At 44.5% G+C, this 15,437-nt stretch overlaps 1 protein-coding gene and 1 long non-coding RNA gene across 3 annotated transcripts; both read left to right on the top strand.

Annotated features, from left to right (window-relative positions):
* Positions 1 to 5,710: 5,710 nt before the first annotated feature.
* Positions 5,711 to 8,216, top strand: LOC139774585 (uncharacterized). The gene is made up of 4 exons (XR_011718611.1): positions 5,711 to 6,394; positions 7,278 to 7,402; positions 7,658 to 7,780; positions 8,090 to 8,216. It is a non-coding gene; the product is annotated as an uncharacterized lncRNA (long non-coding RNA).
* Positions 8,217 to 8,277: 61 nt separating this feature from the next.
* LOC139774582 (uncharacterized) lies at positions 8,278 to 9,463 on the top strand. Of its 2 annotated transcripts, XR_011718608.1 has the most exons (4): positions 8,278 to 8,452; positions 8,552 to 8,676; positions 8,936 to 9,056; positions 9,355 to 9,463. XR_011718608.1 is itself a non-coding variant. In XM_071709980.1 (3 exons), exons 1-3 carry the CDS (start codon positions 8,479 to 8,481, stop codon positions 9,363 to 9,365), a joined length of 330 nt encoding a protein of 109 aa, XP_071566081.1. In that variant the 5' UTR covers positions 8,472 to 8,478; the 3' UTR covers positions 9,366 to 9,463. The 2 variants fall into 2 exon arrangements, 1 of the variants encoding a protein (XP_071566081.1); XM_071709980.1 differs by lacking the exon at positions 8,278 to 8,452 and having other exon boundaries at positions 8,472 to 8,676.
* Positions 9,464 to 15,437: the final 5,974 nt, after the last annotated feature.

The raw sequence follows: 15,437 nt of genomic DNA, 5'->3' as shown, positions 1-15,437 counted from the left end.
GGTATGGATTAACAAATACTAAATTGTAATACGGGTAGGTAGGACAACGGATAAAGTTAAGCGTGTAAAAAATGTCCCTCTCGTGGTGTGCCACCTTGCCGTGGTGAGAGGGCTCCCTGTATCAACGATCCACTGGGGCAGTACCTTCGGCTTTACCGAAGGGAGGGCCCGGTGGGGAGGTACAGGGTCTACGAGCACACCGTACCCTCCTCCCAGTTCGCTGGGAGTGAGGGTACAATGGGGTCCGGCGCTCCCGTCGCGTTGTCTGCCGCCGCGAGACATTACGCTTCGCTTATACGGTCCGTCGCGTGTCCCCCCGCCGCGCCGCGGGACATTTATACCGTTCGCTCGCTCGTACGGTCCGTCGCGTGTCCCCCCGCCGCGCCGCGGGACATTTATACCGTTCGCTCGCTCGTACGGTCCGTCGCGTGTCCCCCCGCCGCGCCGCGGGACATTTATACCGTTCGCTCGCTCGTACGGTCCGTCGCGTGTCCCCCCGCCGCGCCGCGGGACATTTATACCGTTCGCTCGCTCGTACGGTCCGTCGCGTGTCCCCCCGCCGCGCCGCGGGACATTTATACCGTTCGCTCGCTCGTACGGTCCGTCGCGTGTCCCCCCGCCGCGCCGCGGGACATTTATACCGTTCGCTCGCTCGTACGGTCCGTCGCGTGTCCCCCCGCCGCGCCGCGGGACATTTATACCGTTCGCTCGCTCGTACGGTCCGTCGCGTGTCCCCCCGCCGCGCCGCGGGACATTTATACCGTTCGCTCGCTCGTACGGTCCGTCGCGTGTCCCCCCGCCGCGCCGCGGGACATTTATACCGTTCGCTCGCTCGTACGGTCCGTCGCGTGTCCCCCCGCCGCGCCGCGGGACATTTATACCGTTCGCTCGCTCGTACGGTCCGTCGCGTGTCCCCCCGCCGCGCCGCGGGACATTTATACCGTTCGCTCGCTCGTACGGTCCGTCGCGTGTCCCCCCGCCGCGCCGCGGGACATTTATACCGTTCGCTCGCTCGTACGGTCCGTCGCGTGTCCCCCCGCCGCGCCGCGGGACATTTATACCGTTCGCTCGCTCGTACGGTCCGTCGCGTGTCCCCCCGCCGCGCCGCGGGACATTTATACCGTTCGCTCGCTCGTACGGTCCGTCGCGTGTCCCCCCGCCGCGCCGCGGGACATTTATACCGTTCGCTCGCTCGTACGGTCCGTCGCGTGTCCCCCCGCCGCGCCGCGGGACATTTATACCGTTCGCTCGCTCGTACGGTCCGTCGCGTGTCCCCCCGCCGCGCCGCGGGACATTTATACCGTTCGCTCGCTCGTACGGTCCGTCGCGTGTCCCCCCGCCGCGCCGCGGGACATTTATACCGTTCGCTCGCTCGTACGGTCCGTCGCGTGTCCCCCCGCCGCGCCGCGGGACATTTATACCGTTCGCTCGCTCGTACGGTCCGTCGCGTGTCCCCCCGCCGCGCCGCGGGACATTTATACCGTTCGCTCGCTCGTACGGTCCGTCGCGTGTCCCCCCGCCGCGCCGCGGGACATTTATACCGTTCGCTCGCTCGTACGGTCCGTCGCGTGTCCCCCCGCCGCGCCGCGGGACATTTATACCGTTCGCTCGCTCGTACGGTCCGTCGCGTGTCCCCCCGCCGCGCCGCGGGACATTTATACCGTTCGCTCGCTCGTACGGTCCGTCGCGTGTCCCCCCGCCGCGCCGCGGGACATTTATACCGTTCGCTCGCTCGTACGGTCCGTCGCGTGTCCCCCCGCCGCGCCGCGGGACATTTATACCGTTCGCTCGCTCGTACGGTCCGTCGCGTGTCCCCCCGCCGCGCCGCGGGACATTTATACCGTTCGCTCGCTCGTACGGTCCGTCGCGTGTCCCCCCGCCGCGCCGCGGGACATTTATACCGTTCGCTCGCTCGTACGGTCCGTCGCGTGTCCCCCCGCCGCGCCGCGGGACATTTATACCGTTCGCTCGCTCGTACGGTCCGTCGCGTGTCCCCCCGCCGCGCCGCGGGACATTTATACCGTTCGCTCGCTCGTACGGTCCGTCGCGTGTCCCCCCGCCGCGCCGCGGGACATTTATACCGTTCGCTCGCTCAGTACGGTCCGTCGCGTGTCCCCCCGCCGCGCCGCGGGACATTTATACCGTTCGCTCGCTCATACGGTCCGTCGCGTGTCCCCCCGCCGCGCCGCGGGACATTTATACCGTTCGCTCGCTCATACGGTCCGTCGCGTGTCCCCCCGCCGCGCCGCGGGACATTTATACCGTTCGCTCGCTCATACGGTCCGTCGCGTGTCCCCCCGCCGCGCCGCGGGACATTTATACCGTTCGCTCGCTCATACGGTCCGTCGCGTGTCCCCCCGCCGCGCCGCGGGACATTTATACCGTTCGCTCGCTCATACGGTCCGTCGCGTGTCCCCCCGCCGCGCCGCGGGACATTTATACCGTTCGCTCGCTCATACGGTCCGTCGCGTGTCCCCCCGCCGCGCCGCGGGACATTTATACCGTTCGCTCGCTCATACGGTCCGTCGCGTGTCCCCCCGCCGCGCCGCGGGACATTTATACCGTTCGCTCGCTCATACGGTCCGTCGCGTGTCCCCCCGCCGCGCCGCGGGACATTTATACCGTTCGCTCGCTCATACGGTCCGTCGCGTGTCCCCCCGCCGCGCCGCGGGACATTTATACCGTTCGCTCGCTCATACGGTCCGTCGCGTGTCCCCCCGCCGCGCCGCGGGACATTTATACCGTTCGCTCGCTCATACGGTCCGTCGCGTGTCCCCCCGCCGCGCCGCGGGACATTTATACCGTTCGCTCGCTCATACGGTCCGTCGCGTGTCCCCCCGCCGCGCCGCGGGACATTTATACCGTTCGCTCGCTCATACGGTCCGTCGCGTGTCCCCCCGCCGCGCCGCGGGACATTTATACCGTTCGCTCGCTCATACGGTCCGTCGCGTGTCCCCCCGCCGCGCCGCGGGACATTTATACCGTTCGCTCGCTCATACGGTCCGTCGCGTGTCCCCCCGCCGCGCCGCGGGACATTTATACCGTTCGCTCGCTCATACGGTCCGTCGCGTGTCCCCCCGCCGCGCCGCGGGACATTTATACCGTTCGCTCGCTCATACGGTCCGTCGCGTGTCCCCCCGCCGCGCCGCGGGACATTTATACCGTTCGCTCGCTCATACGGTCCGTCGCGTGTCCCCCCGCCGCGCCGCGGGACATTTATACCGTTCGCTCGCTCATACGGTCCGTCGCGTGTCCCCCCGCCGCGCCGCGGGACATTTATACCGTTCGCTCGCTCATACGGTCCGTCGCGTGTCCCCCCGCCGCGCCGCGGGACATTTATACCGTTCGCTCGCTCATACGGTCCGTCGCGTGTCCCCCCGCCGCGCCGCGGGACATTTATACCGTTCGCTCGCTCATACGGTCCGTCGCGTGTCCCCCCGCCGCGCCGCGGGACATTTATACCGTTCGCTCGCTCATACGGTCCGTCGCGTGTCCCCCCGCCGCGCCGCGGGACATTTATACCGTTCGCTCGCTCATACGGTCCGTCGCGTGTCCCCCCGCCGCGCCGCGGGACATTTATACCGTTCGCTCGCTCATACGGTCCGTCGCGTGTCCCCCCGCCGCGCCGCGGGACATTTATACCGTTCGCTCGCTCATACGGTCCGTCGCGTGTCCCCCCGCCGCGCCGCGGGACATTTATACCGTTCGCTCGCTCATACGGTCCGTCGCGTGTCCCCCCGCCGCGCCGCGGGACATTTATACCGTTCGCTCGCTCATACGGTCCGTCGCGTGTCCCCCCGCCGCGCCGCGGGACATTTATACCGTTCGCTCGCTCATACGGTCCGTCGCGTGTCCCCCCGCCGCGCCGCGGGACATTTATACCGTTCGCTCGCTCATACGGTCCGTCGCGTGTCCCCCCGCCGCGCCGCGGGACATTTATACCGTTCGCTCGCTCATACGGTCCGTCGCGTGTCCCCCCGCCGCGCCGCGGGACATTTATACCGTTCGCTCGCTCATACGGTCCGTCGCGTGTCCCCCCGCCGCGCCGCGGGACATTTATACCGTTCGCTCGCTCATACGGTCCGTCGCGTGTCCCCCCGCCGCGCCGCGGGACATTTATACCGTTCGCTCGCTCATACGGTCCGTCGCGTGTCCCCCCGCCGCGCCGCGGGACATTTATACCGTTCGCTCGCTCATACGGTCCGTCGCGTGTCCCCCCGCCGCGCCGCGGGACATTTATACCGTTCGCTCGCTCATACGGTCCGTCGCGTGTCCCCCCGCCGCGCCGCGGGACATTTATACCGTTCGCTCGCTCATACGGTCCGTCGCGTGTCCCCCCGCCGCGCCGCGGGACATTTATACCGTTCGCTCGCTCATACGGTCCGTCGCGTGTCCCCCCGCCGCGCCGCGGGACATTTATACCGTTCGCTCGCTCATACGGTCCGTCGCGTGTCCCCCCGCCGCGCCGCGGGACATTTATACCGTTCGCTCGCTCATACGGTCCGTCGCGTGTCCCCCCGCCGCGCCGCGGGACATTTATACCGTTCGCTCGCTCATACGGTCCGTCGCGTGTCCCCCCGCCGCGCCGCGGGACATTTATACCGTTCGCTCGCTCATACGGTCCGTCGCGTGTCCCCCCGCCGCGCCGCGGGACATTTATACCGTTCGCTCGCTCATACGGTCCGTCGCGTGTCCCCCCGCCGCGCCGCGGGACATTTATACCGTTCGCTCGCTCATACGGTCCGTCGCGTGTCCCCCCGCCGCGCCGCGGGACATTTATACCGTTCGCTCGCTCATACGGTCCGTCGCGTGTCCCCCCGCCGCGCCGCGGGACATTTATACCGTTCGCTCGCTCATACGGTCCGTCGCGTGTCCCCCCGCCGCGCCGCGGGACATTTATACCGTTCGCTCGCTCATACGGTCCGTCGCGTGTCCCCCCGCCGCGCCGCGGGACATTTATACCGTTCGCTCGCTCATACGGTCCGTCGCGTGTCCCCCCGCCGCGCCGCGGGACATTTATACCGTTCGCTCGCTCATACGGTCCGTCGCGTGTCCCCCCGCCGCGCCGCGGGACATTTATACCGTTCGCTCGCTCATACGGTCCGTCGCGTGTCCCCCCGCCGCGCCGCGGGACATTTATACCGTTCGCTCGCTCATACGGTCCGTCGCGTGTCCCCCCGCCGCGCCGCGGGACATTTATACCGTTCGCTCGCTCATACGGTCCGTCGCGTGTCCCCCCGCCGCGCCGCGGGACATTTATACCGTTCGCTCGCTCATACGGTCCGTCGCGTGTCCCCCCGCCGCGCCGCGGGACATTTATACCGTTCGCTCGCTCATACGGTCCGTCGCGTGTCCCCCCGCCGCGCCGCGGGACATTTATACCGTTCGCTCGCTCATACGGTCCGTCGCGTGTCCCCCCGCCGCGCCGCGGGACATTTATACCGTTCGCTCGCTCATACGGTCCGTCGCGTGTCCCCCCGCCGCGCCGCGGGACATTTATACCGTTCGCTCGCTCATACGGTCCGTCGCGTGTCCCCCCGCCGCGCCGCGGGACATTTATACCGTTCGCTCGCTCATACGGTCCGTCGCGTGTCCCCCCGCCGCGCCGCGGGACATTTATACCGTTCGCTCGCTCATACGGTCCGTCGCGTGTCCCCCCGCCGCGCCGCGGGACATTTATACCGTTCGCTCGCTCATACGGTCCGTCGCGTGTCCCCCCGCCGCGCCGCGGGACATTTATACGCTTCGCTCGCTCATACGGTCCGTCGCGTGTCCCCCCGCCGCGCCGCGGGACATTTATACGCTTCGCTCGCTCATACGGTCCGTCGCGTGTCCCCCCGCCGCGCCGCGGGACATTTATACGCTTCGCTCGCTCATACGGTCCGTCGCGTGTCCCCCCGCCGCGCCGCGGGACATTTATACGCTTCGCTCGCTCATACGGTCCGTCGCGTGTCCCCCCGCCGCGCCGCGGGACATTTATACGCTTCGCTCGCTCATACGGTCCGTCGCGTGTCCCCCCGCCGCGCCGCGGGACATTTATACGCTTCGCTCGCTCATACGGTCCGTCGCGTGTCTCTCCGCGCCGCGAGACTTCACGCTCATAAAGTTAAGCGTATAAAAAATCTTGTCTGCAAAAGACATCATCAAGGGAATAATTTGTAATTCTTTTCAGCAATTACATTTCCATTAAGCGAGAAAAGTCAAGAAACATTTCGACTATATTGCAACAACGTCGTAAAATTAATGCAATATAGCTGAAATGGCTTCTTGATTTATCTTGCTTAATGGCAATGAAATCACACTGCATTGCCACGAGTCTCAATGTGGCTCGAGACTCCTAGCTGACCCGGAGATGGAAGTGGATTTTGTGGCCTGAAGCGCTTAAAAGAAAGTGGTGAGTGTAATTCATTTTCACGTACTATGTCACTTATAAACAGAATAATAATCTTCCCTCGCCAGTATATAGAATAACAATTAAAGTAATCTTTAAATCGACCGTGACTGGCAATATATAACGTCTTTTCCGATATGAACATAGAAAAACCGTGAGCCAACTTGGTTTGTCGGATTCACACAGTACGTTTTCGGATCAAATCGAGACCTTATAAATTTCGACCATGGGATTTGGTCAGTTGATGTAATTTTTAAATTAAATAGTTTAAATTTTTATTGCGAAAAAATATTACCCCAGCCCCAGTGGTCGAATTGGCACGACACCCGCACGGTATACGGGAGGTTCCAGGTTCAAACCCTGGCTGGGGTAATATTTTTTCGCCAGTCACGGTCGATTTAAAGATTACTTTAATTGTTATTCTATATACTGGCGAGGGAAGATTATTATTCTGTTTATTATACACCGTCGACCTAAAAATTGGTGCTCCATTTTATAGTTGTTATTGCGATAAAATATTACCACAGCCCCAGTGGTCGAATTGGCACGACACCCGCACGGTATACGGGAGGTTCCAGGTTCAAACCCTGGCTGGGGTAATATTTTTTCGCAATAAAAATTTAAACTATTTAATTTATAAATTACATCAACTGACCAAATCCCATGGTCGAAATTTATAAGGTCTCGATTTGATCCGAAAACGTACTGTGTGAATCCGACAAACCAAGTTGGCTCACGGTTTTTCTATGTTCATATCGGAAAAGACGTTATATATTGCCAGTCACGGTCGATTTAAAGATTACTTTAATTGTTATGTCACTTATGTCATAAAATTTTCTATCTCTTCTGTCTTTACTTAATCGAATCGTTTATTTGAATGTTTCAGAAAATAACGACGCAGAAGGTGACATCGGAGCAGCGAGGGAATTCTGCGTAGCTGACATTCCGAGCAGCCTGAGAGGAGGAGGAGGCCTAGGATAGGCATCGGGCATCGGCGTACCAACACTTCTGGTAAGTGTTACTTTTTATTTTTTTTTAAGATATTATAGAATCCCTCTTTGTGCTTATTCAGTTCCTACATTAAACCGTGTTTCGGAATTTAAATTAGTAAAAAGAAATATTTTGAAAAATTTGATTCAAGTTGATTCTAATGTAGAAACCTTTTTCGAAGAAGTAATTTAAAATATAATATTAATCTGAATAACGAATAAGATGTTCGATGCGCGTGACACGTATTTAATCGATTCGATTATTTTTATGTTACAGAAAATATCCACGCGGGAAGGAGCAACGTTGCTTCGCATCGAGGGAACACGATGGACATCCCGAGCAGCCTGAGAGGAGGTGGAGGCCAGGGAGAGGCATCAGGCGCCGGCGGAACAACATGCGGTAAATATAATTGGTTTATACATATTGTGTTTCGCGGAAAGTTTAACCAATCGGTTTTTTAATCGAATAGTAAAGTTAGTCAGAGAGTAGAAATTAAAAAAGAGTTTAATTTTTAAAATTCTATTTCGAATTCTTGTCTTCAATAAATAGAGTATACTTTCAAGAAATTAAACGTTATATTTTTATTAAATTGATTTAACAAAATAAAATATAGAATTCCGTGTTTTACGTTCGGTAATTATTTTTCGAAATACAGACTGTCTCTTTTCTTCCCTGCTCTAATCTGGAATATATGTTTGATTGTTACAGAATCATCGTAGCGACGTTGCAGATACAGCTCCGCTGCTGCGCATCGGTGTCGGTGAGTTTTAGCGTAGGGAAGCGTGGGGAAATAAGCGTAGGTAGGGCCTTAGCTAAAACGTAGGTAGGGAATAATTTGTAATTCTTTTCAGCAATTACATTTCCATTAAGCAAGAAAAGTCAAAAAATATTTCGACTATATTGCAACAACGTCGTAAAATTAATGCAATATAGCCGAAATGGCTTCTTCATTTTTCTTGCTTAATGGATGAAGTCACACTGCATTGCCACGAGTCTGAATGTGGCTCGAGACTCCTATCTGACCCGGAGGTGGAGGTGGATTTTGCGGCCGGAACAGCTTAAAAGAAAGTGGTGAGTGTAATTCATTTTCACGTACTATGTCACTTATGTCCAAAAATTTTCTATCTCTTCTGTCTTTACTTAATCGAATCGTTCATTTGAATGTTTCAGAAAATAACGACGCAGAAGGTGACATCGGAGCAGCGAGGGAATCCTGCGTAGCTGACATTCCGAGCAGCCTGAGAGGAGGAGGAGGCCTAGGAGAGGCATCGGGCATCGGCGTACTAACACTTCTGGTAAGTGTTATTTTTTATTTTTTCTAAAGATATTATAGAATCTCTTTTTTCGTTGGTTTTTATTTAGTTGCTACATTAAACCGTGTTTCGGAATATAAATTAGTAAAAAGAAATAAATCGAAAAATTTGATTCAAGTTGATTCTAACGTAAAGACCTTTTTCGAAGAAGTAATTTGAAAGAATATTAATCTGAATAACGAATAAGATGTTTGATGCGCGTGACAATTATTTAATCGATTCGATTATTTTTATGTTACAGAAAATATCCACGCGGGAAGAAGTATCAGCTTCGCATCAAGGGAACACGAGGGACATCCCGAGCAGCCTGAGAGGAGGTGGAGGCCTAGGAGAGGCATCAGGCGCCGGCGGAACAACATGTGGTAAATATAATTGGTACATATTGTGTCTTTTGTGGAAGATTTTTTCAATCGATTTTTCAATCGGATAGTTAGTCAGAGAGTAAAAATTAGAAAAAATTGTATTTTTGAAATTTTATTTGAAATTCTTGTGTTTAATAAATAGAGTACTTTCAAGAAATTGAACGTGATTTTTTACTAAATTCGTTTAACTAATTAAAATATAGAATTCCGTGTTTTATGTTCGGTAAATATTTTTCGAAATACTGACTGTTCCTTTTCTTTCCTGCTCTAATTTGGATTATATGTTTGATTGTTACAGAATCATCGTAGCGACGTTGCAGATACAGCTCCGCTGCTGCGCATCGGGGTCGGTGAGTCAGAAATTTTTGTTATTTAGGTAACGAATCTACGATTATTTACGTATAGAGCATATGTATATCTCGGTACATGTCGAATTATGACAATAAATTATAGTATAAATTTATTACATCTCGTAGATCCGTTGCCTTAAAATGGATGAGTTAAAACTGATTATGGCAAATATTTAATCTTGGTCACTTATCGATATATTATGCGATTGTGCTTGATGAAATACTCGCACACTTTGCACGCACGGAGCTCGCAAAGAGCTCATCGTTGTTTATCGAGTTATATTGACGAACTGCCGCGTTCTATATAAATAACTTTTGTATATAAAATTTTAAAGTACATAAGATATTAAATTTTTGAAATTTTGTTACGTAGATCAATTTTATTTGCAATTAGAGTAGTAAATATTTTAGTAGCACAGAGAGAAACAAGAAATAAAATAATACTCTGACAATTAAAGTAATGATTTTTAAATATATGTAGTAAATAAATTTTTATTTAAATTTCTTTAAAAAATTAATTTTCTTAGATAAAGAGATAAGAATTTTTCTTAAACAAAAGAGCTATCGCATTAGATGTTATAAAAAAAACCCGTTGATAGGGAAAATTATGAATTTAATTAGGATGTGTTTTATTTATTTATTCTTTTACTCATTTATTTCTTTCCATATGTTTATCCAAGATTAAATATTATATAAATTGATGCAAGAAAGCAATACCTGTATATAAATATATTTAGAATATTAGTATGCATAAAAAAAGCGTGCAAAATGCCTAAATTATACACATGAATAAAAAAGGTAAAAAATATTTTGCTTTTATTATGCGATTTATTTTATAGAAAATGTGATAATTGCTAAAATTTATTTTAACAAAGCATCGATTTTACCCTAATTTTTTGTAACCTATCCATCTATTTTTGATTAAAATTGGCTTTATGCCAGTCCTTTGTCCCAAAGGACTAGTTTCTTTATATTTTCTCGCATACGTGCGAGATTAGAAAAACCGTACTTAAATCCCAATCGCGCGCGTTAAAACTCCTAATTCCACATTTTTCACATCTCAAGTGACCGTGTCGTGTCACTTTGAGGTATCCCGTTCAAGTATCTCGCTGGATTAACCAGCAAATTAGGTCTCTTATTAATCGTGTCGCGTCTTAATTAAAGTTTTGTATATTAGATTTTAACACGGGTAGGTAGGAAAATGGATAGGTAGGACTGTAGATCGGAATACGGGTAGGTAGGTAGGTAGGGATTCAGGTAGACAGGGACAAGGGGGTATAATTCGATAGAAAAAATTGTAAACAAAATAAAAGTAATATCCTTAATATAATAATAATAAATATAATTATATTCATTATTATTAAAATTTTAATAATAACAACTTAAATGTATATTGAATAACATCTATTAATTTCTACATTAAATAATTTTTATGTTAAAAATTATTTAATATGTATTAAAATTATTTAATATAAAATATAATAATTATATTTTAGATTAAATACCAATTTAAATATTAAATATCACTAATTTTTACAGATTATTGTATTACATCGTATTTTATTGTAAATATATGATGTAATTATTATGTATATATCATATATTATGTATACATATATTGTGTATGTTATGTAATTAAATTGTATACATCAAATCAATTGATAATTTTATACATCAAAAATATGAAAATTGTATAATATTAATTATCTAATCGGATGCGTATAATAAGACGGAAATTATGACACGTGTTTAGTGAATTTTTTTTTTCAAGCTTGTAAAATCTATCTCCTATTGTAAGTAAAACGGGAATTAGAATTCATACGTGCGATTAATCACATTGTTTTCGGTTTATTCGATTATACAATAATTCAAATCGTAGGCGAATATGCGAAACGTTTAATGTTTGACATTTATTATCACATATAGAGAAATAATAATTATAGGGGACTCGCGGGTGCATCCCCTATAATTGTAACAAGTATTATAAAAATTACATATGTCGGAATTGACTCGGGATCGTTTTATATTTCGTCGCGTATTTTTCAGTTTGATCATTGTCTTAGACCGAAATTTTCTGTATTTTTTCGCATACTAGTCATTTTCTTTGAATCTCGTAAAATATGGTATGCCAATAATTAACATTCTTCTTGATTGAAAAACATAAGCAATAAATTTATTAACGATCTTTTTGATCGCAGTTGCTCACGTAAATTAGATATAGTAAAATAAACTTTGAAATTATTACTCATTAATTGATAAGAAATGTTACATAATAATTACGTGTTTTACATTGTAAGACTTTCGTGTTATTGTATGCATACCGAATGTTGCATACGTAATTTTATGTAAAAAATAAATATTGTATAGAGGAAAGTCCCCTATTATGAGACAGGATCCTAATATGAGATATGTTAAGCTAAAAGGCCCTATATAGGCCACATCTGTTGATCCCATCATGAAAAAACCCCGCCATCTCATATTAGGATCCTATCTCATAATAGGGTACTTTCCTCTATTATATTTTTAATTTTATAATGTAACTTTTTTATAATGTTGTATATGTATATATACATATATTGTAAAATAAATTATATATAAAAAAAATAATGCGTTACCAAGATTTGATTATTATTTCAATGTAAAATTAACATATAACAGCTATGTTATTATTTTCGTAACATTTTCATGTGTTATATTTTAACACTTTATGTATGTCATTTAGAAATTAAATATTATTTTGAGTTCTTTTAACATAATTATTTCAAAAAATCAACACGTCTTGAAGTTATCTCAACATAAACAAAAGTTAAAGTAAATCTTCAAATAATCGTAAACTTTGACATACAAAATAATCAAATTTACTAAAATCAAATGTATTTATTACACTTAATTTAAAATAATTAATATTATGTGTTAATATAACTCAAAATAAAATGTATTAATATACACTTCGTAAAAGTTACATTAAATGTATTACACGAGAAAGTAAAATATTAACAAGTAAAATATTCAAAACAACATTTCTCTGTTGAAATAACTATCGTTTATTCAAATGCTGGCCAATCAGCAGAGACCGCTAGGAGCGCGAATCTCGCAGGCTCGCAGTGCTCGCACGGTTAGGCGATCCCTGTTTGAGACAAATGAAGCGAGGGGACAAAATTCGTATCGCGGACAATTTCAAGAGAAATAGAAAAGCCATGTTATACAAGGTGAATTTTTAGAAATATCTTTATCTCAAAATATAAGTTTTATATATATATATATATATATATATATTTCACACTGAAAAAAAAATTTATTTGATTTAAGTAAATATATTAACTTGAAATTTATTTACTTGAATTAAATAATTATTTATTAAAATCTAGCAAATTTTTTTACTTTCAAAAAAATATTTATTTGCGTAAAAGTAATTTATGTCCTTAATAAATATTTACTCACATGAAGAAAACGTTATTTTAAATCAAATAATATTTTCTTAAAACTGTGAAATAATTTTCTTACATGTAATAAATGCATTTACTTAAAAGTAGTAGCCAATTTTAAATAAATTTTTGTTGAATTTAAGTTTTTAAATTACTTGAATAAAAAAATATTTATTTAATTCAAGAAAACCAATTTAGTATTACAGTATTACTAAATTTACCAATTTAGTAATACTGGGATACTAAAAGCAAACAAATATTCACTTTCAATAACGAAATATATATTTTGTTTTAATAAATATTTCTTTGACTCAAGCAATTCATCTACGAAAATATCTGTACATAATTAAATATATATTTACTTGATGAAAATAAATATTATTTTGAATAAATAAAATAAAAACTTTGGTTTTTGAAAAATTCTACTACAAAATCATTTATTTGATCTGAGAGAATGTTAACTTGAAGCAAAGCGTTGGTGTTTGAAAACTAAAAATATCTTTCTTTGTAATTGGTAAATAATTATGTATTTGAATCAAAGATACCATTACTTTGGAATTAGAAAATATTCACTTTTATCCAGTAAATAAATTACTTAGTATCGATAAATATGTTTGAACAATATTTACTTAAATGACAGAAATCATTAGCTTGGTATCAGAACATATTTACTTCAAACCAGAAAATACATTACTTAATATCGATAAATATGTTTAACAAATATTTACTTAAATGACAGAAATCATTAGCTTGGTGTCAGAACATATTTACTTCAAACCAGAAAATACATTACTTAATATCGATAAATATGTTTAACAAATATTTACTTAAATGACAGAAATCATTAGCTTGGTATCAGAAAATATTTACTTCAAACCAGAAAATACATTACTTAATATCGATAAATATGTTTAACAAATATTTACTTAAATGACAGAAATCATTAGCTTGGTATCAGAACATATTTACTTCAAACCAGAAAATACATTACTTAATATCGATAAATATGTTTAACAAATATTTACTTTTTCTAAGAAAATATTTGCTCAAATCAAAGATTTGGTTTTTTGAAACCGACAATATATTTCTTTGTGATCAGTAAACAAATATTTAATGACCACAGAAACCATTCGTTCGAAATTAAAAAGTATTTACTTAATCTAAGATAATTTTTGCTTAAATCAAAGTGTTAGCATTTTAAAATTATCAATATACTGTCGCCGGAAGCAAGAATGTCCGTAACTACAATTTAATTTTTATGATAATATTTATGTAAAGTTCAGAAGTTTATTATTTACCGAAATCAAGTTTTTTTCAATTTAAGCCTTAAACGTATATGATCAAAATATATAGATTTTATGGAAAATTTATTGAAAATTTATAGAAAATATAAATATGATTTGATGGAAAATCTTCTGAACTTTACATAAATATTACGACAAAAGTAACAATTTGCAGTAACGGCACTCTTGTTTCTGGCGGCAGTAAAAATTTACTTGAAACAAAGAAACTTCTGATAAAGAGTAGAAATATATATATTGTTATAATGATAGATACCACAAGCGTACGATTAGCTCAGCGTTAGCGTGTTAGGTTACGACCCCGAACATCTTAGGTTCAAATCCCGTCGATGCGTTCTCAAAAATTTTAAATAAATGCGTTATTTTAATTAATTGTAATTAAAATAGAATATATATACGAAACAATAAATACAGATTATACTATAAAAATATTAAAAAAAAAAAATAAAAACTATTTAAAAATATTTATTTTTTTTAGGTTAATATTTATTTGATTTAAGAAATGCAGATCTTGAGGCAAGATCTGATTGTCTTGAATCAACGAAATATTAACTGTAAGTAAGTAACAATTCACTGAATTGTAATTCATACATCGAAATGGTTTTGTATTCTCAAGTAAATATTTATTTTCTTTAGGTTAATATTTATTTGATTTAAGAAATGCAGATCTTGAGGCAAGATCTGATTGTTTTGAATCAACGAAATATTAACTGTAAGTAAGTAACAATTCACTGAATTGTAATTCATACATCGAAATGGTTTTGTATTCTCAAGTAAATATTTATTTTCTTTAGGTTAATATTTATTTGATTTAAAAAATGCAGATCTTGAGGCAAGATCTGATTGTCTTGAATCAACGAAATATTTACTATAAGTAAGTAACAATTCACTGAATTGTAATTCATACATCGAAATGGTTTTGTATTCTCAAGTAAATATTTATTTTCTTTAGGTTAATATTTATTTGATTTAAGAAATGCAGATCTTGAGGCAAGATCTGATTGTTTTGAATCAACGAAATATTAACTGTAAGTAAGTAACAATTCACTGAATTTTAATTCATAAATCGAAATGGTTTTGTATTCTCAAGTAAATATTCATTTTCTTTAGGTTAATATTTATTTGATTTAAACAATGCAGATCTTGAGGCAAGATCTGATTGTCTTGAATCAACGAAATATTTATTGCATTTCAATTCATAATTTTTCATTTTCTAGGAAATATTTATTTGTTTCAAAGACAAATTGTATTCTTGATTCAAGTAAATATGTGATTTAGACCTATAATAAGCAAATCATTTACTTG

The sequence above is a fragment of the Temnothorax nylanderi genome, unplaced genomic scaffold, assembly GCF_030848795.1.
Source record: "Temnothorax nylanderi isolate EJ_2023f unplaced genomic scaffold, tnyl_v1.0 TNYL_tig0083_pilon, whole genome shotgun sequence".
NCBI classification, from domain to species: Eukaryota; Metazoa; Arthropoda; class Insecta; order Hymenoptera; family Formicidae; genus Temnothorax; species Temnothorax nylanderi.
The sequence above is the reverse complement of the archived record's forward strand: the minus strand, read 5'-3'. Positions and strand labels throughout refer to the sequence as shown.